The sequence below is a fragment of the Lissotriton vulgaris genome, chromosome 3_1, assembly GCF_964263255.1.
Source record: "Lissotriton vulgaris chromosome 3_1, aLisVul1.2, whole genome shotgun sequence".
Taxonomy (NCBI): Eukaryota; Metazoa; Chordata; class Amphibia; order Caudata; family Salamandridae; genus Lissotriton; species Lissotriton vulgaris.
Window position 1 is genome coordinate 289,415,066 of NC_141689.1, and position 22,871 is coordinate 289,437,936.

The 22,871-nt window shown below is 46.7% G+C and overlaps 1 protein-coding gene across 28 annotated transcripts in view; it reads left to right on the forward strand.

The window, feature by feature from the left end:
• Positions 1-22,871, forward strand: part of NEDD4L (NEDD4 like E3 ubiquitin protein ligase) — a 1,724,212-nt gene that overhangs the window by 1,061,446 nt on the left and 639,895 nt on the right. For all 28 annotated transcript variants that reach the window (XM_086960462.1, XM_086960464.1, XM_086960467.1 and 25 more), the window contains one exon: positions 10,314-10,364. In XM_086960462.1, the coding sequence (XP_086816588.1) occupies positions 10,314-10,364 (51 nt within the window). The remainder of the gene's footprint in view (positions 1-10,313; positions 10,365-22,871) is intronic.

Below are 22,871 nucleotides of genomic sequence, written 5' to 3' on the forward strand. Positions count from 1 at the left end.
CGGCTGTGCTTTCGACTCCTTCAAAGGCACACAGTTCTTAGCGCTTAATAAACCGCTAAACAGGCTTTGTTTGTATTCCTGGGTCCTCTGCATTTGGAAGGGACAGTGAAACAGTCGAGGGACAGTGAAGCGAGAACGGGCAAAGACGCAGGCTGCTTCCTGCTCTCCATTCCTCTCCTCCCCATGACGCGGCGGAGGCTCGGCCGGCTGGGCCAATCCCAGCGCGGCCCTGGCTAGAGACGGGCGGCTTCTTCTTTCGGCAGGAAGGCGGGTGCCGTCAATGCCGGCACAGATTGGAGGGCGTTCTCGAGAACAGGCTTTCGGCTGACGTAGCCAAAAGCCAAAAATTCGTGGGAACGCCCCCGAATCTGGTCCGGGATTGACGGACTGAGCCGTCTCCCAATGGCTAGCCTCCATTTATGGAGCTAGCCAATGGGAGAGTGGGGCGGATACCCGACCCCACACAGAAATCATAAGGTGTTTTGGCGCATGCGCACTATGTGCCCATCACCAGTCAAAACCTAAAAAGGTTCTCAGAGCCAGAGAAGTTGTCTCTCTTTTAAAAAAAATAACTCACCAATAACCCCGCCCCCCCCACACACACACCTTAAAAAAAAAAAAGCTAGTGTAAATCTGCTGCGAGTTATTTCACGAAAACCTAGTAAATGCAGAACCATTTGCTGTTCTTTTATTTAGCGCTTTATGCAGGGCGGACATAACTCAAGAGGATGTCTCAGCGCTTTATGTAGAGTATAATGATGTGATGCATTACCAGGTATTGCTGTAATATGCCTTTGGTACTTTGGTGCAGGAATGCGTGGTGCAAGTGTGTTGATTTGTATTTAACTTTGCCTGCACGCTCTACCTATTCATTTGTTGCCTGTATCTTAATATACTGCACATATTGTTGGCGGTGGTGTGTGTTGGCGGTGGTGGTGTGACTTTTGGACTTGTGGCCATGGGTGGGTGGGCTCCTTCATACGATGACAAGTGTAAAAGTCTTGTTTGCTCCACAATAAGGTCAATGTATATTTTAGAGAGCTGCCGGCCTTGTTACATGTCAACATTGAGAACCCAGCGGGAGAAGCGGTGCGATAATCCTCAGGGCGAGGAACCGGCCTCCATTTTAGTTTTAAACAAGCGCATGGCAGAGGGCGCGGGCGGAGGGAGTCCAGCTGGCAGACTGTGAGGAAGTGAGCGGGAAGGTAACAAGCATTGGTAGCAGCAACGTGATGCAATATATAAAACACAGTGACCCTGTAACACAACCTGCACTGTGAAGAAAGGAAATGAAAGGGAAGGGAAAGGAAGGGTAGGGAAGGGAAGAAGGAAACAGATGGAAAATAAGGGATAGAATTGAAGGGTACGGAAACTGAGGGAAGTGAAAGAAAGAGAATTAGTTAGGGATAACAATGGGATTAAAGGGGACAGGAAGGTAGGGTTGGGAAGTGATGAAATGTTAAAAAGGATAAAAGGGAAGAAGGGCAAAGGAATGAAATGAGATGGGAAGTTGGGAGAGTGAAGTGTAGGGGTAAGGGGGAAGGAAAGAGGTAAAATGGAAGGGGAGAGTAGGAAATAGAGTATGGTGATGAAAGGGGACCGGAAAGTGATGGGACGGGATGCAACGGATAGTAAATGTAAGGGGATGGAAGAGCAAAAGAAAGGTCAGAGAAGGGAAGAAAAGGAAAGGAAGGTAAGGGAAGGTGGAAGGGTTAGTAAATGGATGTGACTTGAAGGGGAAGTGAGGGCTAAAGTGAAGGGAAAGGAAGGGATGGGGTTGAAAGGGATTGAATAGGATTTGGTGGAGAGAGAAGAGTGGGGAAAAGGTATTGAAGGGAAGGCAATGGAATAGAACGTGACGGGAAGTATAGTGAGGTCATGCAGGGCCGGCTTTAGCGCTGGTGGCACCCGGTGCAACAATCACTTTTGGCGCCCCCACTGTCCTTCACTGCCTTCTAGAATTCTCTCACTACCACCTGCAAAAGTGCCCCTCATCTCTCCTATCATAAGATTGCTAAGCACAGTGCCCCCCGGAGGGCATGCGAGAAGAATGCTGAGGAAGGGAATTAAGAGAGGTAGGGAGAAAGGAAAGGGGGAAATCAAATAAAAGGGTAGAGAAAGAAAGGGAAAGGGTGGGATGGCTAAGGCACGGAATGACCAGGTGAGATGAAGTTGTGTAGGATTTGTTGCTGGAACGGTGATGACAGGAGGGTGTTTGAAATTAGGAGGATCCAGAGTAGTGCGTGGGGTGAATACATTAATGTTTAGGGCAGTTGGGGATTTTACTTCAGTTTTAAATCACTTTCAAGTCTGTTTTTCTGTTTGGCTTTCAGTTCGATTGTGATTGGTTTATTAACTCACCTTTGTCCCTTTGCCCTGCCCTCTGACCTCTTCCATCTCTCGACCGGGCCCTCCACCAGCAGTGGTCGTTTCTCGCTGGAGTTCTTGTTGTCCAATGCTGCAACTTCCTTGTTACAAGCCCTTTATACAATGGGCATGTCACAATGGAGAACTTTCATCATGTCACCATGACATCACCACGCCGCGGGTGAGACCATATAATTTCCAGGCCGAGGGGGAGCATCGCAAGATATGGAGAATATTCTTTTCCTTGACAGGGATTAACCATTAAATCCTTAACATTAATAATACAATTGTGCGCCCGAAAATATAACCCTGTTTTTCCTAACAGATGGGCTCAGCAACGGCTCCTCCTCACCGCTGCAGTATTGGTCTGCCCCGCGTGGGTTCCCTTGTCTTCACGTGCCCTGGTCCTCGTGACATCACAATGCGGGCCTACTACACCACTAGCATTCTCGTCACGAGGTTCTGCCTCTGGTGCTGCTATGACGGGCGAAGGCTTTCAAATCAATTACACTGTTTACATTTTCCTCAGTCCTTGTTTAAAATAAATGATAAATTCAACATTATGCTCATGCTCCCAATTTGTGTACCCAGGACTTCTCCAGTTTATATGTAGAAGCATTTACACTGACCACATCCGTGTCCAACTCGCTCGTCCCTCTTTTAATAATGTTTAATTACAATTACCTCCCGCACTCCTCAGAATAAATTCTGATGTCACTGGTGTGCAGATCGCAGGAAAGATATACATGAAAGGCCCTAATTTGTGTGTGGGGGGAGAGGGGGACTTGGTAGAACGCTCTTTGCTTCTCATACCCTGCCCTATGTTGCAGGCCGTCTTAAGTCGTTCCTTACACCTATGTAGGTGTAACTTCTGGGGCTGGCTGTGGTTCTCCCCGCCTAACACGAGGGCACTGATTATACAGATGTTTTTCCTTCAGTGGTGCCCCTCCTGTGTCTTTGGAGGACACTTGCTCTCCTGTATCCGATGCTGTTAATTCCACTTTGAATTTCCCATCCGGGACCGCGGGACGTTCGGTTCCCTCTCCTCAGGTCTGATTGTGTCCCCTCTCAACAGGTGTGGTAAAGATGGAAGATTCCTTATATTTGGTGGCACAACCAAAGCATTCAAATAAAGCATGTTCCTAGCCTCGATCACGAAATGATCATACTAAAATGACGCATGGCTTCTATGTGCTATATAGTGCCCGAGTACACAAGGATCAGTATGTGCTTGTTAGGCTGGTAAAATTGCAGAAGGATCACGTTCCTCTCTGCCCTCCCTGCCTGTACACAGCTAGTCCGAGGTTTCACAGTATTCGGTGGCCCCTCCATATATGGCTAAACATGTAGGATGTGTGACTGTAGTTTTCTGTATACGTCACAGAGGTAGTTTTGCTGCTCCACCCTACTCTGTCTTGAATAACTGGCTATATGGGGCTGAAAGGCCCCCCTCATCCTAACCTAATGTTTACAGAAAGAGAGACAACGTAAATGTTTCATTAAACCATTAATGATACCAGTGGTATGAGGGCCCAACCGGGTGTAAGTGATCACACTACTGCTTCCATTCAAAGGGGACTGGGATCATTGGCATGCACCCATTTCGAGTAAGTAAGCAAGCGTTAACACAGTCAACACAAGGAATACTCAGACCTTACCTATATTGGTCCCCACACCTAGATCATCATGTATGGATGAATATTTGAGGCTGTGAACCCAAACACAAAATATTTCTGCCGTAGTCATAAAAAAAATCAGTCTCAATCTGTTACTTGTAAACCACTAGAGGGCGCTTTATACCGTTACATAAATTACAGTGTATTATTCCATTCTGAAGCACCGTCAAGTACGTGCTGTAAATTCCATTTGTGATGAATGAGTACACAATGCCGCATCGGTTACAGGAAGAAACTGACATCGCAGCTATCCTTAAACAAGCTGGTTGCAAACGCTACTATGAAGCAACACGGCGAAAGGGGGAGGAGAGGAGAAGAGGAGACCACAGGTGCCGTCAATGCCGGCCCAGATTCGGGGGCGTTCCCGAAAACAGGCTTTCGGCTGACATAGCCAAAAGCCAAAAAATCTCGGGAACGCCCCCGAATCTGGTCCGGCATTGACGGACAGATATGTCTTCCAATGGCTAGCCTCCATTTATGGAGCTAGCCAATGGAAGACAGGGGCGGATTCCCAGCCCCATACTATACTCATTAGGTTTTCGCCTAGCGAAACGATGCTTTTGCATCGTTTTCGCCAGGCAAAACCTAAAAAGTGGTGACCTATAATTGCGCAGTGGAAGCATACAAGTAAACAGGCTATGCTCCTATGGAAGGGCAAACACAAGATGAACAAGGAAAGCCATTGAATAAGAAGCAAGCAAATCAATGACAAAAAAAAACAAGCATACTTAGTTTGCGGACTTTAAGTCCACTGTAATTAGTTTGCGGACTTTAAGTCCACTGTAATATCTTGATAAGCTGACAGTAGATCTTTTGCAACTAGATAGCTAGCTCGGTCAAAAAATCATTGGTTCAGGCCATCTTCCCCCAGTAGCGGACGTTTTTGTGGATGAGGGGCGGGGGTGTAGAGGAGGGGTTGGGGGGACAATAAAATGAAAAGAGTAATTTAATTTAAAAAAATGTACCTCCAGCCGTCTGCCTCGTGCTCCTCTTCTGGCAGACACAGGCTCCAGACTTCACTGTGGCCAATCCTAGCACTGCTCTCATGCAGAGAGAGTAGCGTCAGGTTTGGCCTGAGCGCTCAGAATTTGCACTCCCAGTGAAGCTGGGAGCCTATGTCTGCTTTCCTCCAATCCCCCAATGCAGCTCGGGTTGGAGACCGCTTGAGTGCGCATGATTGTTTGGCCCGCCAAACGGTCATGCGCACTGAAGGCAGTGCCCACCACTCCTCCTTCAGCCTGTGGCCCGTCCCCAATGACTGCAGGAAAGGAAAAATAAAACAATATCAAAGTGTGTTTATTATTGTTTTATTTGTCCCTTTTTGCTGTTTTGAGGCTGCTGGTGGGGTTGGGGGGCGGGTGACGCTTCTCCGCCTTAGGGAGGAACAGCTGATGTCTTCCCCCAAGGTTTGGTTGCTTTTACAGCTTTAAGCTAAATAATAAAACACCCCTGCATTGTTTTGTATTAAGAGTTAATGTTCCTTCATTTAAGCACATTGAGCGTATCGAGCAATTTACAGGTGTCATTGATGGTGTGGCAGCCAGCATCCAACTGTTGCATTTTAATTTCAGAGCCTGTCACTGTGCTCAGGTGTGTAGTCATTTGCATTGGAGCAGCAGGTGCCATAGAACCATGCCCAGAAGCCTGAGGGTTTGACTGAACCCTGATTATTGCTGTATTTCACATTTCAAAAAGCGGCCACGGGTCCCACTTCCTTTTTTGCACTTGGGCCCACGGCACACTGGCTCTGCTTCTTACGTGCCCAGGGCTACGGTGGAACTAAAGTACTACCAGGGAATCACAAGCAGCAGCGGTGCGTCCATTGGGGCGGGGCGTAGGGGCGTAGCCCCACTAAGCCTGGTGGACGCACCTGCGGCTGCTGCAGCAGAGAGATAAACAGAAAACACCTAAATTATAAAATACAGCGGCGCTTAATTGACTCGAGTGTTCCGACCGGGACAGACCCGATACAATAGGGAGTGCGCAGGGGGTGGGGCTGGTTTACAACAACAACATCAGTGTGATGTCACAGTCTGTCTGACTCGACTGCGCATGAGGAATTAAGGAGGAAACTTGCCCGCGCATGCGCTTTAGCCTGGTTAGCTGTCAACTTCGAAGGGGCCAGGGGGGTGTGTCTTTGGCTGGGCCCCGTTCTGTAAAAATGCGCCAGGGCGAGTAGACTGTGTGACCCCCTAGCCAACCTGGCGCTTATGCAGCGCCAGGATTGGCTGGCCCACCGCGCCGAAATACAGGCAATCATTATTGGATGCCGGCGCGTGGGTGGGTGGACTGATTAGCGCTGGATTTGGGGGACGTGCGCCGGTGCACGCCGTGACGTTTCCACTAATTGCGCGGCTGAATTTAAGTTTCTTTAGGGCGGGGGCTCCCTCTCTGTCGCCTCGTGCGGGCCGGGCCAAGCAGCAGCCAGCAGACCGTCGTCACTCACTGTCCGTGTCCGACCTCTCTTCTTCACTGGACTCAGTCAGTCTCTACACAGTCTCGTGGTTATTGTCCGTCCGTCGTCACTGACTCAGACCAGACCGTCACTCGTCACGTCACTCGAGCTGGTGGCTGGGTTAGAGGTTAGTAGTGGTTTAATTGTTTTTTAAAATAGAAGTGTCTCCTTGCGTTAAGGTGCATTTCCAGCAAGCCAAAACACAGCCAGTAACTTTGAGCAGTGGGACAAATTAACTGCATATCTTCAAATGGACATGGGGACTTGCTTCGTCTTTACCAAAATGCTAGATTAACAGAAAATGCGTCTCTTTTCAAACAGTATTTCAGACCCAAGTGGAAGATTGTGCAGTGTAAAATGATTTCGTTTGCCAATTCTTGATTTATGTGGCTTAGAGGATTTGTACCTCATTAACAAGACTACATTTGTTGCATTTTTGGCGACTTTTTCGTTTTATTTTCATCCCCTTAATAAGCATGTCACAATCACAAAAATATATTATGATAGCATTTCACCTGCGCTTTTTTATTTACAGTTTCCCCAAGTTAGGGCACATCTCTGGAACTCTCCTTTGTCTATGCGAAATTTCATAAATGGTAGTGCTTTTTTTTTTGGCTGAAATTCGGCGTAGATAGTGTTTCTCTAGAAAAAAAAAAGACCACTTTATTAGAAAAAGCATATGCGTCTGCACAACCGAACAAAGACCAATTATAGTTACATTTCTCAAAAGCCTCAATAATAATCTTTGCTAAAGCAAGCCTATCGCCTTCGCACTGAAGTGTATGTGCCTGGGAAGGCTCGTGCAGCTTTGTTGGGCTGCTGTAAGTGAATTATTCTCAGGAGGTCCTTTATTAAAAACACAGACAATACCGCCCCCCTCGAGCCCAAGTGACTTTCTGCCCATTTTCCCCGCACTTCTATGGAGTGGAAACTAGAGTGTCTGCTGCTGCTGCCTGCGTAACGGTAAGTTATAAGTTATAACTGCCTGATAGTCTGCTGCCTGGTGGTGCCTGCTGCAGCTGAGCTCGTCGTCGCGGTCGTCGCACTGTAGTCTATGTATCTAGATCCGAACCAGGCATCCAGTGGGAAAAAGTAAGAGTTGCGTCGGTCGGAATCAATGTAGTAGTGTTACGATTTAGGAATATGCATTTGTGCAATGTGCAATATATTTTTAATATGTGCCATGTGATGCCAGAGTCCACTTTCTTGTCTAATTCAAATTGACACAGGCAGCTCTCTCACTGTACACTGTGCTGCCTGCCCCGCTTATGAATAAATGCCCCCCCAGACCTTCGTCTCCTCTTTCCAGATTACCGGCTCCCCGGGGACCCCTCCACTCTGACATCCAATACTGCCTTGTGATAATGGCTTCAGAGGCTCGCGCCACGGGGCCTTGGCCCCGCCTGCTCATTATTAGCCTATAATATTAATTAGCTTCATATCCACCTACGCCCCCCCCCCCGGCCCCCTTGGGCGACTGACAGTGAAATAATCGTGTTATTAGTATGTTATTCTCGCTGAGCCACTCAAAACACGGCCTGGTGGGCTGGGGAGAAGACGGAAGAGGGAACTATACACGCCATTCTTAGATTACCCGTGTTGTAGTGATGCATTTACATTCTGTTCTGTTATTCCATTTTGTTTTATAAAATGTGCATTTTTATTTTAAATCAATACAACAGGAATTAACAAAAGCATCGGTTATTTACAGCGCGCAGAAGCGGCACACCTGAGGCATTAGGCGGCGGCGCTATGTGTGCCCAGGTTATGATTAGAACTAAAGTCGCTGGTTGTTCACATATCAATAGTTTGATGTGTATTAATTATGTGTTTGACATTATTGCACCGACTGCAAAGTGCAGGGGGCTGCACTGCTAGTACTGGTAGAATTGAATGTGGGGGCGGGAAAGTGCAGAGAAAGGGACACTGAGTTGTTGATAAACCTGCACACGATAACACGATTACTGTAATGCAAGTACATGTATATAGCGCTTGCTGCACTTGACAAGGCGTTTCAACGATTTACTGAGGATTGCACCGTACTCCGGATCAAGGTTAGTGTTATTCCAGTGGAGAGCTCTGTCCAAAACCTTTCAGCACTGATGGCGGAGACAAAGTTTTAACCAATCAGCGTACGATGATTGTGTTTATAGATTACAGGTCGTCTTTGTAATACCACTGCCAGGCTACTGCAGCACTTGCTATGAGTGATTGCATGTGTAGGGGTCTTGTGTGAGCTGGTGCTTGATGAGCGAGTGAATGTACAAGTGCGTAAACAAGTGAGGGTCTTGTGTGGGATAGTGTGAGTCGATGCTTTGTGAAATGGTGTGTGAGTTGTTATAGTGACTCAGTGTAGGAGTGAGAGTCAGGTTTGTATTAATGTGAGTGTGTGTATGTTGAGACAGTGAGTGAATGCAAGAATGGATTTGTCTTTCACATATGGGTAGAAACGTGGTTGTTTATTGTGCTAGTTATACATTGCCCATCGAAATGCAATACTGTCATAACTGCACGCAAGCATAGAGGCATAGCGAGCTTGTTGCATACGATGCACTTTATTCTGATGCCTTTGCTCACCGTAACTGCAGCTAAAATAGCAATGGTTCACATGAGAGCTAACACATCATATCCCTCTGGTATCTCATCAATTTTGGAAACCTTGTAGTCTCCATGGTGTCGCCTAAATTAGAGAGACGGTCTGATCACTGCAAAATTAGAAACTGCCCTGCTTTCTCTACATTTAAAAAGGTTCCACTCATCACACTAGTCGGTGAACAAAAGTTACCTACTAATGAAAGACCTTCACATCACCCACTCACCCCCTTCTGCCCAACTTCCACTGCTGAAAGCCCCCTCCTCCCAGCAGCCCACGAGCCCTGGGTCATTGTTCTTCATTTCATTTGCTGCCCTCTACAGTCGTCATGTATCTGCTTATTCCTTGTTTGCACCCACCCTATAACAAAACACGTCCAAATGTTTCTTTTTCTGTGACTGTACAGTGTCTGCAGTCCTTTTGGGCCTCTTCCGTGCTCTTAAAAATGGAAATGCATATAAATTAAAACTACATGTACAGTGAGCCTTTCTTTAACTTAGTTAAGTGCAGTCATCTCTTTGAGTTTAAAGTGCTGTACTTGGTCAATTGTGCGACTCTAACACTCAGTGGTAATGTGGCTATTCCTCGAGGTTCTGGCCAATTTAATTCTCTTTGAACCCTGTAATTTGAAGGAAAGAATCAAGAGTCCCAAACCTTTGCTTCTTGACACAGTGGTGGTAGACTGACTGAACACAGAGACCATTAGATATGGTGATGGGATCTGGTTAATCATCTCAGGCCAGTTGCACACCTTCTAAATTATGCCAGATGTCAACGTTTTCCTAGTTGCTGGACAGCACACCATGTAGCAACACTTTATGCTTTCCAGCAACTCATGATGCTTTCAAACATCTTGTGATAACTGGAATATACGCACATTCTTTCTATTAATAACACGTATCATATATCAAAGGCTTATTGTTTTTCAGAGCTGCAGCGTGTGGCTAATCTAAGTCAACAGGCTACCAAAATAACTGTTCGCACTAGAAGATGAAAAACTGCCTGTGAATGAATAAGTGTGATCACGGAAAGCACACAATAGAAAGTCTAGTGCTGCCAGCTATTCATTTAAAATCATTTCACTTTCTCCAGCATAGTTGTTTTGCAAGCTCTTGGAAATGCTGAGCTCCATCTTCTCTCTCAAAAGTATTATTTCCTTTGCTTGATTTCAGGTACTTTAGAGAATTTCCGATTTGTCCTAATTTTGTGTTTTCCTTTTCAGACCAGAGATGACTTCTTGGGCCAAGTAGACGTGCCTCTCAATCATTTGCCGGTAAGCATTTCTTGATCCTTTATTTATTTGCTCTATTAATATAATGTTTCCTACGTAGTTTGTTACAGACAATTACAGTCCTACATGCTTTTGGTTTCCAGATATTTGGATGATTCAGTTAGCACCCACACCCAATGAGGATTAGTCCCGTTGGAGAGCCGGACACTCTTTAATTACTCGCTTCGCGCCATCCTAATTTCTCCCCGTTTTGTTAAACACGGATACATTTCAAAGAAAATATTTACTTGAAAATCGGAATCACAGAAAATATGATCTGCCATTCGTGGGCTTTAAAGTAAGTAATAGCGTCAGGATTAGAGTTGGGGCGGGGTCAAGATTATAGGTGAGATCGGTGCCAGACAAAGGTTAAGAACACAATTAGCATAAAGGTCAGAGTTAGGATTTGGGGCAGTGTTCCGGCCAGTCTGAAAATGCTCGGCACCAGGGAAGTGTCCGCGGTAAATTCCAGTTCAGCTGCGGCGTTTACTTAGGGCGTGAAACGAGGTAATAAGCTCATTCTACCGAGGGTAAGATTTTGACGAGAGTCCACCGTGACAAGGTTGCATTTACACGAGCACGTACATGTTAAAGTCCATCTGCAAGAAACACAGATTAGTAAAGTGCTTGAAATATTACTGCAGTGAAAGTGGGAAGTTTCAATGAAAATGATTGCAGTCTTTCATCGAACAAGTTTAACCCTAAATAGTTTTCACTCAAACGGCTTCTTAATTAAAAATGAAAAGTTTTATAACGAGAAATTTGAATTAAATGAGATTTGAGGGCAATATACTAGAGTCGAGTGACAAAGATTCAAGTATCCGGATATTTGTGACAGAAACGTTCATTTCTTCCGCACTGAAAAACGCTCACTCACTGTACCTGCTGCGATTGCGTCGTTTGCAAGCCTAACTTTGATTGTGTTTTCAGTTACTTGAAAAAATGTATTTCTCCCTAACGTTTATTATCTTATTTCAAGCAATTAAGGGCTAGATTTGTGATTTTTTGTTCTTAAAAATGTCTGTCCTGCTTTTAAGGAAGGTGTAAAGCATAGGCTACATCCTACAACACATTGAAACACACGTGCATATCCTGTGCAGCACAAACATGCACTCAACTACTACCAACCCTACTTCTCCCCCAGCCAGCAACCATGCGTATACATTTTCCTGCCCGCGAAAATGCATAGCAATTTAGGGGAACCCTCAAACCCGCAACTCCTTTTCTGAACATAGCCATTGAAGAAAGAGATACTCGGATTCACTATAGTGACCCCACATCCCGACCCCGAATCCAATCTAATGTTGTAAATGTTGAAAGTCATCCTAGACTATTGCTAGCTATACAATTCCATACTGATGGCTGCCTTTGCTATTTCCAAAATGACAAATATAAAAAGACGAGTGGGGATACAATCCCGAAAAATAAAATCACAAAGCTAAAATTCTAAAGTATTAGGCAACCCTTTTCGTCTCTTACCCATTACTACATTTATACTATTCGTTTTCCAGACAATTCACTTGCCTCTTTTAGTTTGAAGCAATTGCTGAGAATTGTTTTTACTTTGGAGAGCTTGAGCTAAAACATTTATCTTCCACAAGAAATAGGAGAACATAACCTCTATATCATTGCACGTTTTATCCTGACTTTTCTTTAAGGGATATGAATATGTGACTATTATGATCTCCACTATCTTCTGCAGTGCCACCTGGAAAGAAGTTGTAAAACCCTACTTCTAGTACCCATTCCACTCTAGCAAAACTTGCCTTTCACCTCAACGAGACCCTAATAACCTGTATTTGTGATTGAGAAGCTAAATGGTCTACACCCTTTTGCCTGAAAAGAGGAATACAATTGAATGATTTCTTGGAATTGTAATGGAACATAAACAAATGAAGGTAGAATCTGCCCTCCATAGTCCCTTTTGACGTATCTGATAATGTGATGAATGTGTTGTCTATTGTCATTGTCTTGAACAAGGATAGCCAGTGATCAATCATATTCCAGATTTTGGAAGCATTCATCAGAGAAATTCATTTGAAGATGTTATTGGTTAAAATGTTCAAGTTGAGTGAAGTTCATGCTGAATTAATTTATGGAGTGCTGCAGCAACAAATGATGGATGTAATGCTGAATGAATCAAACATTGACACCCCGTCAAGAGATCTGGGTTAAATCCATCATTCTTTTTCTTACCACGCCACCCTAGTTTGGACACATGCAAATCAGTCTTCACCCTGCTCCTCATAGGAACAGTCAAGCCCGAACTGCTTGGACCGGAAAAAAGCATCCTTTAGGAGAGTCTTTGGTCAAACACTCAAACATGCCCCTACCCACCCCTTCTCTCTGCCAAATCTGTAGTATGGATTATCATTCCTAAAACTCATTGAGGAAAAAGAGGTGTCCAAACTAGTCTTCAGGGCAATGTAAATGGCTGTGGATTGGACTGCTAAAATGGCAGTCACAAGCCCGATATTTTCTGTGCCATATCTGCCAACAGTTAGTGCAGTTACATTTTCATGCTGCATTGCTGCCTATGGGTGGGGATCCATTACTGTGCCTTCTTTAACGGCCGTGTGAGTCATTACCACATTGATGCAGCCACCTTGTAGGGATGTGTAGGAGACTCACCCTAAGCTTCAGTGACTGCAGATGCGCTACCATGAAAAGTGAATACAACTGTGACATATTAGGAAGGCCCCAAAATGTGTCCCACTGACTCTGTATCTTGCTGCTTGCATTCCCATTTTGTCCCTGGTAGAACTATCAGAGTTAAGCGGTTCAAGGGGTCTACCTTGCTGGGGTCTAGTGACGTCTCCTTTAGAGTACTTTGATCATCTATGAAATATTAATGGGGACTCTGTTTATCATGGGTCTCAGCACTCCCGACTCACAGATTTATTTGAACTCTGTCCAGTGCCACCATGATTCCCCTGGAGCTTCCTAATATGGGAATCACTTCACATCCTTTGTTAATGCCATTGGCAGTCTGGGAGAGTGAATGAAGACTGGGGGAGGCTTGCTGACCAGGTTCCAAGTCATTGCTGTGAAACATGAACTTCTGGGCTGCTTCTGGGCTTGTGGGCTGCTAACAAAAAGAAGAAATGCACAGTTCCCCTGGGTCCAAGACCTTGGATGAGACAGTTGAAAAATAAAAGTGAGTGAAGGCACGCAGGAGGGGGATCCTCCTTTTCGGAACTAAAGACCTCACACACCCAGCAAGCTAGGTGTCATGCTTCCTCATATGGCCTTGCCCCTCGTCGGGTCCGCGGTGCAATACCCGACGGGCACCTTTAAAGGGGCTCTTTGGCGGGAATCTTTTATTCCTGTCGTATGGTGCTGTGGGTGTGAGGGCCCTATAGAGTGGAAGTGAGTGTTGTAGATCTGTAAAGGAGATATTATAAAAGGTTTGGTAATCCACAGAACAAATTTAATAAAGTGGTAACCCGCCTTGTCAAAAACAAAGTCAGTGGTTGCTTTATCAGGCTCAAAGGTCCATGAAAGCAAAACCTACTCAGCAAAAGTGGTTGACATGTTTCATGCTATTGTAGTTCAGAGTGATACTAAGCAATTCCTCAGGACCAGAATAAGAAAAACTATCTACACTACTAGATTCTCATGGTGTAGATCTAGTCTACTGCGTGCCTGGTTCTGACATGTAGAAAGGTGGAGAGGATGACAAGAAGAAAAGAATAAGTGTCATCCACAACGTGCTCACTTATTAGGATCATCTGTCTATAGAGAATTTAAATAAAAGAAACGGAATTACCATTCTAGGATGAAAGGTTAATATTAAAATACTTAAAAAGTCTTGACAGGCAGAGGTACCTTGCACTGACTTTCGTGGGGTAGATATACACATAGGGGGGGATTGGGAGCGGGTGGGGCAGGGGCCCCGGAGATGTGCCCTGGCAGGAAGCGCTCTGGCAGAACAGGGGGTTGGGTTGAGGAAACTGGAGTGCGAGAACAGGAGTAAAGTACGTAGACAGGGGTCGAGTTTAGGAATAGAAACAGTGTAGGGACAATTGTCGAGTGTAGGGACAATTGTCGAGTGTAGGGACAATTGTCGAGTGTAGGGACAATTGTCGAGTGTAGGGACAATTGTCGAGTGTAGGGACAATTGTCGAGTGTAGGGACAATCGTCGAGTGTAGGGACAATCGTCGAGTGTAGGGACAATCGTCGAGTGTAGGGGCAATCGTCGAGTGTAGGGACAGTGGTAGAGTGTAGGGACGGTGGTAGAGTGTAGGGACGGTGGTAGAGTGTAGGGACGGTGGTAGAGCGCCAGAAGGAGGTCGAGTGTAGAGACGGTGGTAGAGTGTAGAGACGGTGATAGAGTGCCGGACGGAGGTAGAGTGTAGAGACGGTGGTAGAGTGCCTGACGGAGGTCGAGTGTAGAGATGGTGGTAGAGTGCCGGACGGAGGTCTTAACTCTTCTAACATGACATCGCCCCTACTTTAGAACTCTCCAACCTGTTCCTCTTGCCACTCTGCCCCCCTCCCGCTCACTACCTGTCCTGCACCTCTGCCCCTTTCTCTTTCTGCCCCTCTCTGATGCCTGTCCGCTACCTTTAATCACTTTCCAACCCGTGAGCCATCCCCGTCCCTGGTCATTTACCTCTGCCCTGTTCCTGCCCTGGCTCCTCGTGCCCTGCCCTGTTTCTGCCCTCGTGTCCTGCTTCTCCCTGCCCGTCGCCTGCCCCAGAGTGCCCTGACCTGTAGCTCAGCGGCGGCGCTCTCTCCACAGCCCAGTGAAGCACATCCTCTGCCCAGGGCTGTCCCAGACACCAAGGGCCGGGGTGTGTGTGAATGGACGCGCACTTGGGGGCCTTTCACAAACAAAAGTGACACTCGGGAGGGAGAGCGTGGTGGAGGTGGCGGGGGTAGGAAAGGCCAAAATGAGAGTAGAGTCACCAGAGCACAGGCAGCCCCCTATCTCCGCAGAGATCACGCTGCTCCCACTCCACCCCTCCAGACGAAAATACACACATACCAACATGCAATGGGGCTGACCCGCTAGCGGCTACTTTCCAACCCCCCCAGAGCTGGGACCACCAGGGAGGCTTCTTGGGAAAACAAGCATGCCAAATGGGAGGACGTGCCCAAAACAGGCTCTTCAACTGCGAGTAGGCCGCACTCGTGGCCGCCATTTTAGGACCAACACAAGAAGCAAAAAAAACATATAGGATGGGGCCCACTCATCCTCCTAGATTCCTTTTTAACTTAGAATTTCAAAGACACCAGTTTAGCAAACCAAGCCGCACACCAAACTTCACATTCACAAAGAACAGCAGGAACTAAGGCTATATATAGGCCCATTGAAGGGGCCGCCATTTTGACCGCAGGCGGAAATAAAAAAAATAAAACTACGAGACAAGCGACATCTTGCTGGGATCTACCCATCTCGGTGTGCAATTCATTATCTGATGGCTAATTCCTCTCTTCTAGTATACTAATAAGCTCTACCTGTGACCATTTATACTTGCAGATCCCTCCTAAATGCTCACCTGCGGCATTCGCAAAAGGATGCCAGCCGACTGGATAAGTTCGCTCCCCACGCTACGTGGCGCGCCCTCGATCTCCGGGCCTAAACCGTTGCTGACGGTAGGGGTCTGCGCGAAGTGGACATCGGGAATCAAACAATTCTCGAGGGTGATCAACACTCCGGAGTACATGCGATCCTCGATTAATATCCCTTCCGAGTCGGAGCTTATTCCGGCATCTGTAGTGGGAGTCGCCGCCACAGTCGTCATTTTTTCTGTACACTGACCTCTCGTTGTCCGATGGGAAACGTAGGGCGGGACCGTCAAGGGGGGCTGCGGGGCTGCGGGGAGAGCGGACACGTCCATCCCGGCAACAGAGACGTTAGTAATGCAGAATATACACCCCTGTAAAAAAAAAAAAAAAGGGAAACGCCCACCTCTGCATGACGGAAAAAAGGGGCGGGGCTTAAAAAGACAGAAACGCCCACAAATCTGATCCCAGAAGATTGACACATCTCTCTTCCAATGGCTAGCCTCCATTTATGGAGCTAGCCAATTGAAGACAGAGGCAGGTTAAAGCCCCAGTACTGGAAATCAAAAAAACTCGGCTGCGTGACACTGCTGCGCAGTGAACACCAGTCGAGACCTAAGAAGGGGCTAGGGGCAATAAAGAAGTGGCTGGATGGGCATGTGGTTTTCTTGAGACAGAAGCACCACTCTTTGGACCCATCTGATATGTCTTCCTCCTTGGGGCAAATGAAGGAGTTGTGGCTGGGGGCATCAACAGTGGACTATGAGGGTACAGTAACTTACTGAGCCGCAGGCCCCTGGCATTGAAGGAGGAGCTATCTGTAGACCTCTGACGTCCAGGGATGATAGCCCAGGAGCCGCAGTTTCTCTTCTCCCCCTGCCCCTTGATCTTTCAGTTCTCTGGTGTCAAGAATCTCTTAGCGTCTCAACCTTGGGAGCAAGCATGGCTAAAATGATTGTGTCTGACATTCTAAGTTGGTGTTTGATCTAAGGGTGATAACTCACGTGGAGAGCTGCTTCCAGAAAATATCACCTTGTGCCAAGAGAAGCCTTTATGAAAAATAAAAAGGGTAGCTGTCAAATCAGGGAAAATTGGGGAATTCACTTTAATGACGACGTTTTCTGATGAGTAGTCTACTGAAAAGCAGAACACTCAGTGGAAGGGGGTCTTGACCTGGAGCTTCTCATCTGCAGACCTTATCTTACAGGCTTTTAGTGACTCCAGAAAAGTGTTGGAAATGCAGATCAACGAGATTGGAGAGGGTGTCGCCCTGCTGAGACTTGATCTTAGAAATGTTAATGACCATCTCACTGAAGCATACAGCCTCATCCCACACATTAGAAAATAAGGTGAAGGACCAGGGTGGCCATCCCACCTAAGCAACTTGTTGATAGTGGGCATTTTGGAAGGACCAGAAGAGAGACATCCAGAACAAATACTTGAGGTTTTGCTCTGCGCACACACTTTGAATGGCAAACTATCATCATGCTTCATAGTTGAAAGATGTCATAGATCCTTAGCTGTAAGACCCGAGCCCTCCAAGATCGATTGATTGCAAGGTTCCTTAACTATAGAGACCGAGGCACTGTGCCGAAAATGGCGTATAAGCAAATTGTTCTTATCACTTGTCCCCAATGGTGGTCTACCCTGACTACATTAAGCTAGTTGAGAAGCAAAGATAATTCTTTGAAGAAATAATAGGATGAGGTATGCAGTTTTAATACTTGCTCCTATTCTGGCTTAGCTGAAGGTCATGCTCAACTCCAAAATCTATTTATTTGACACAAAAGATGCTTGGGACTGAGTAACTGAGAGGAAGAAGATTACAATGCAATCGACAGCCAACTTGACTGCCATCAGGGCTGCAAGTTACCCTAAAGGCAGCAATACAAGCTAAGAAGAGAACCAGAAAATACAACCTTCCCACCCAAGTTATGGGCACCTTGATAGGAAGTAAAGTAGAGGTGGACGCAGAAGGCAGCGAATCAAAATCAGATTATGGACTAGAACAAGGAGGCACTTGAGTTGATAATTCTCTGTGAGGAAGCAAACTCCTTCTAGGAAGAACTAAAGTGCACATAACAGATCAAAAAGTAATAAGTGAAGACTTAATACACTTTATAGACAATTGTAATTCACATTGTTTGCCAATACATCTTTTTTGGGGGACAAGAGGCTTACTAGTGGATCACTTTCTGTTGCTTAGTGAGGGTTTACAGACCTTTAGTATATTGGGATAATAGTTACAACTACTCAGGAGGAAAGAGTGGGGTAGTTGGATTTAAAGAGTTCATATTTATTGATCTGTACTGTCTCTTGGTTAACTTTGTTAGGAAGTGGAAGAAGTCACGGAAGCCATTTGGAAGCAAAGAATTGGGAAGATGCTGTTCCCCAATGGCTTCCTAGCAGGGCTATTATAAAATGAAAACAAAAACAAAACAGAAGAGGGCACTTTTCCTTCCGAGAGGAGCAGTTGGAGAAGAATCACAGTAGATTTTTTAGAGAGCCCTCACTCACCAACCTAGCTGGTGACATGCTTATCATCAAGCTCCCTGGTGTGCTTCGACGCCAGAATTACTGCGGAGCTAGTTATTTTTTGTGTGAGTGAAAATGTGATATGAATTAATAGTGACCAGGTTGTGTCTGAATTTTGTTTTATTCGTAGGCCAACCCATCACGGTTAAAAGAAGGAGCGAGTGGTAGGAAAGCTGAATAGATGTTTAAGCTATGCCCGGTCAACATGTTTCTGCCTATCTGGATGCAAGTAGCTAGGCATTCATCAGGACCAGTGTGAAGACCCCGTCGGTATGAGCGCGCTAAGGCTCACCCTAACCTGGTGGTCACAATGTGAAAAAACAGTAAAAAATCCAAAAATTAAAACCTGCTGTGTGAGAGGTACCTGAATGTGTTCGGCACCCAGGGGTTACCTGAAGAAAAGCAGACACAAACAAACATATATATGTAGAAGCAATTATTTCACCAATTCACAAGCGTCTGCTTATTTCAGAATGTTCAAATAGAGGTGCTCCGTTCAAATGGTGCACTGTAAAGAAAACTCACAGAACTTTGGTGCAGTAAAGTCAGATATGGGAGTACACCTACATATCAAGCTTGGCGTAAGTGGTTGTGACAAAGCAACGTTGTTTAAGTCCGATGATGGCGAGGTTGTCTCAAAGGATAGTGGAGTTGGGGCCGCTGGGGTTGCCGAGGTGGAAGTTTAGGTCTCCAATGAGTATGTAGTTTGTTGAGGCAATGGCGTGGGGTGTGATGAAGTCGGTGATAGTGGTGGCGAAGGGTGTTCGGGGGCTGGAGGGTCTCTAGACGAGGGTTCCTCGGAGTGTGGCTTTGGGGGTGGTCTGGATCTGGAAGTGCAGGTGTTCGGCGGAGGCAAGGTTTTGCTGGAGGTGGAGGGTGCTCTTGTGGGCGATAACGAGGCCCCCTCTTCGGGATCTTGTATCTGTCTTGGATGGCGGTGCTGATGTCGCGGGCGGAGGATGCCTAGGTCCAGGTCTCTGTGAAGAAGGCGATGTCGGGCGAGAGAGTGAGTCGAGTAGGTTCCAGATTTCCATGCCGTGTTTGTGTACGGAGCGTATGTTTAGGAGGATACATTTCAGGGTGTCGCCAGAGCTAGCGTCGACCGTGTTGGAGGCCGGGGCGGTGGCAGTGGAGGCAGGAGAACTTTCTGTGGGTTGTGTTCGGCGAAGCATATAATGCTTTAGATCTGACCTGAACTATTGGTCCTCTGTTATGCTTCTCTACATTAAGCCCACATCTGCAGTGAGAGTGAGTTGGTCTCTCTCCACTGCATTTGAATTAGGTAAAGGTACACGACGGATGTGCTCCCTTTCCTCTTTGTTTTTTGTCTTATCTATATAGTTCTGGCCTGCTTGGGTCTTTCGAAAGATAGGATACATGGATTTGAAGTAGTTGACAATGTTGAAGTTAAAATCTCCTTTTACATGATTTATATCCTAATATACATAGTATACCCACTTTACTGAATACTGGCAGTGCTTCCCATCTTCTGAAAATTTGGAGGTAACAAAATTCACTTGACAAAATCCACTTGTAGGAAAGTAGGATCTTTCTTTTATGGTTACCTTCACTTTATGCCTGGTGTCAGAATGTTTTAACTGTAGTTTGCTGGGATCCTGCTAATCAGGACCCCAGCATATGTGCTCTCGCTCTCCCAAAATAGCTTTGGTAGGTACCTTGGTACCTCCACAATTGGCTACTTGTGTATCCTTATAAGTCCCTAGTGTATGGTACTAGGGTACCCAGGGCAGAGGCACACCAGGTGTCTCACATGAGCTGCAGCATTGTGCCACCCTTGGGAGTCCACTTAATCTACGACTACAGGTCTGCCATTGCAGCCTATGTGAGATGGTGCTTGCACCTCTCACAAAAGATATAGGTTTCCTTATATCAGAGGTGACTTATAGGTTTTAAGTGCAGTGGCCTCAATGGTAGACCCTGCACGAGAAAGACACTCCTACAAACCCCAGTGCCGATTCTCCCAGCTTTGTAAGTGGCATCAACCGTTTTCCGAGCTCGGCGGCGATGGGTAGGTGACGAGACCGGTACGCAGTGACTGAGAGTCAAACCTTAAGGGCCCTGTCCTGGAGTATAGACCCGCTTAGCATTGATGTGGCCTTTAGTCCCTGATTACTAGGTATAGGACAAAGCTACAGAGGTAACTTTTAGCATTGCACAATTGCGGCATTAGGCACATGACATATTGCATGTTTATAGTTTGTAGACCTTACTCTTATCCACTTGAGGTCCTGATGAATCGCGGGTACTTCTCCCATGCGAGAAACATGTTGACCAGTCCGTTGCAAATCTAATCTAGGGCCACTACACCTAACCTGTTGGTACCTAGACTATTGGATTCACGTTTTTAATTGCAGTAGGGGACCCCCTGAATAAAGTAGTTTCCGGTACCCTCTACTCCATTTTAACCACCACCTAGGCTACATTCCTAACTACCCACATTTCACCAAAAGGCAGTTGGATTTAAAAGATCTCCGCCAAAGAGCCCCTCTCTGAGGTGAGCCCATCGGGGATTGCACCGCCTCCCCGACGAGGAGCAACGCCGATGATGAAGCATGACACCCATATGGGTGTGTGAGGCAAATATTTCAAACAAAATGGATGCCCAAATGTGTTACACTTTCACCTGCGGCCACGCCAATTATACACACTTTCTAATTTAAGGAACAGTCCAGCAACCCATTTTGCTGACCCATACTTGTGGGCACAAGCTGAGACTGGACCTTCCACTTCTCTTAGTGGTAATTAGTGCCCTCTTGATCAACCGATCACTCTCCCTACTCTTGATAAACCACATCAACCGTTTTAAGACATATAGGGAGGGGACATGTATGTATTGCGACTTATATAGCGCACGTATCACCCGAAGGCATCAAGGCGCTTGCCTTGGGAACCTGTCCTGGCTTTTTCCCTGTGAGATAACCTCTACTGGGCATCCCCAAGGTGAAAGCCAGGCATCCCGCAGTGGGTGGGCCGCCGTAGTAGAGATTAAGCAAGCTATTTCCCAAAGTTGCAGCGTGGGACTCCATGATTAGAGTGGGCACCGAGGCGAGAATTATCGAGTCTGTGGACATTTTTGGGCTCAGGACCCTGCCGCGTCGGGAATTGAACCCTGGTCCCGGACCAGACCTCTGCATCAGGGTCTGCCGCTCTAATCAGTGAGCCACACTCCTCCACTTAGGGGACATCAGTCATTACTCGATGTCTAACTATATAATGGCTGTGCTGACCCAGGTCATGCTTGGTATCAAACCTGTTGGAATCATACCCCAACAGCGATTCTGGTATTGGAGGCATGATTCCATGTACTGAAGCGCTCCTTACAGGAGCCCCCTGTGCTCCATGTTATAGCCTTTCAGGGTCTGCCAGCAAACCAGTGCCTCTGCTGACCACAGACACCGTTCTGCCCTCCTGCTGCTGAGCTGAGCTCAAGAAAGTGCGGTAGAACTATACGTTTTCTGTTACAGGGAGGTGTGACCACCTACCAGACAGAACTTAATGTATTGGCCTTGAGTGGGGGCGCTTTCCAGTGCCACCAGACTGCATTGAAGGCCTCATTTGGCACCCTCCTTGCATACAGCGGTTTGAGCCTGTTCAGGAACCTTTGGCACCCGCTCTGGCGTGAAACTGGACAAAGGACAGGAGAGTATCCTCCCCTCTCTCTAGCCCCTACTCTGGGAGGGATCCCTGAGTCGTTCCAACCCATTCCTTGGATATGCAAGGGCTCCCCCGTGGGTGGGTCCTCAGATTCGTCCTAGAACAAGACTCCGCTCTGAAACCAAGACACACTTCAACCGTCTGGACACTTGGACTTTGCCTGGAACCAAGACTGCATCAAGGAAGACTCCTGCAGCTCCCGGTCTCGCTGTTCTACAAGTATTCTGCCTAGCCGGTGTCTGTGCTTCTCTCAAGCTCTCCAGGGACATGTGGGCATCAACTACATCCGAAGTAATCTCCCTTAGAGTAAAGGAGACACTCCCCTTAATCTACAGGCACCACATCGAAGCTGACCGGTCTGCATCGCCTGTTGTCCTACCGACTAACAGAGGCTCAGCAACACGGGTGGTGATCTGTAGCTCTCCATAGCCCTGACCTGCCTTCCCTGCAATTTGGAGGATATTATTCCTCATCTTAGCCGCTGGATCCAAACCCCTGTGCCACGTATCTACTTGCAATTGCAAAGGCTCATCAGCTCTGCACTCTAGAGATCTTTGGGCTACAAGAGGTTCCAGCCTCCAGCAACTCATCATTCATAGATCAGCGTCCTCCCTGCATCCCTTTCATCGTGGTCCCTAGAGGGCCGCTCAAACCATCATGCACACTTTGCATCTTCCCCACCAGGCTGCTTTGCACAGCCTGATTAGGAACATGCAAAGCCTCCAAGCCTCTGTCTGAGAGTGGAACCACGGAACTCAGACCAATCACAGCGGTGCGTTGTGATTGGA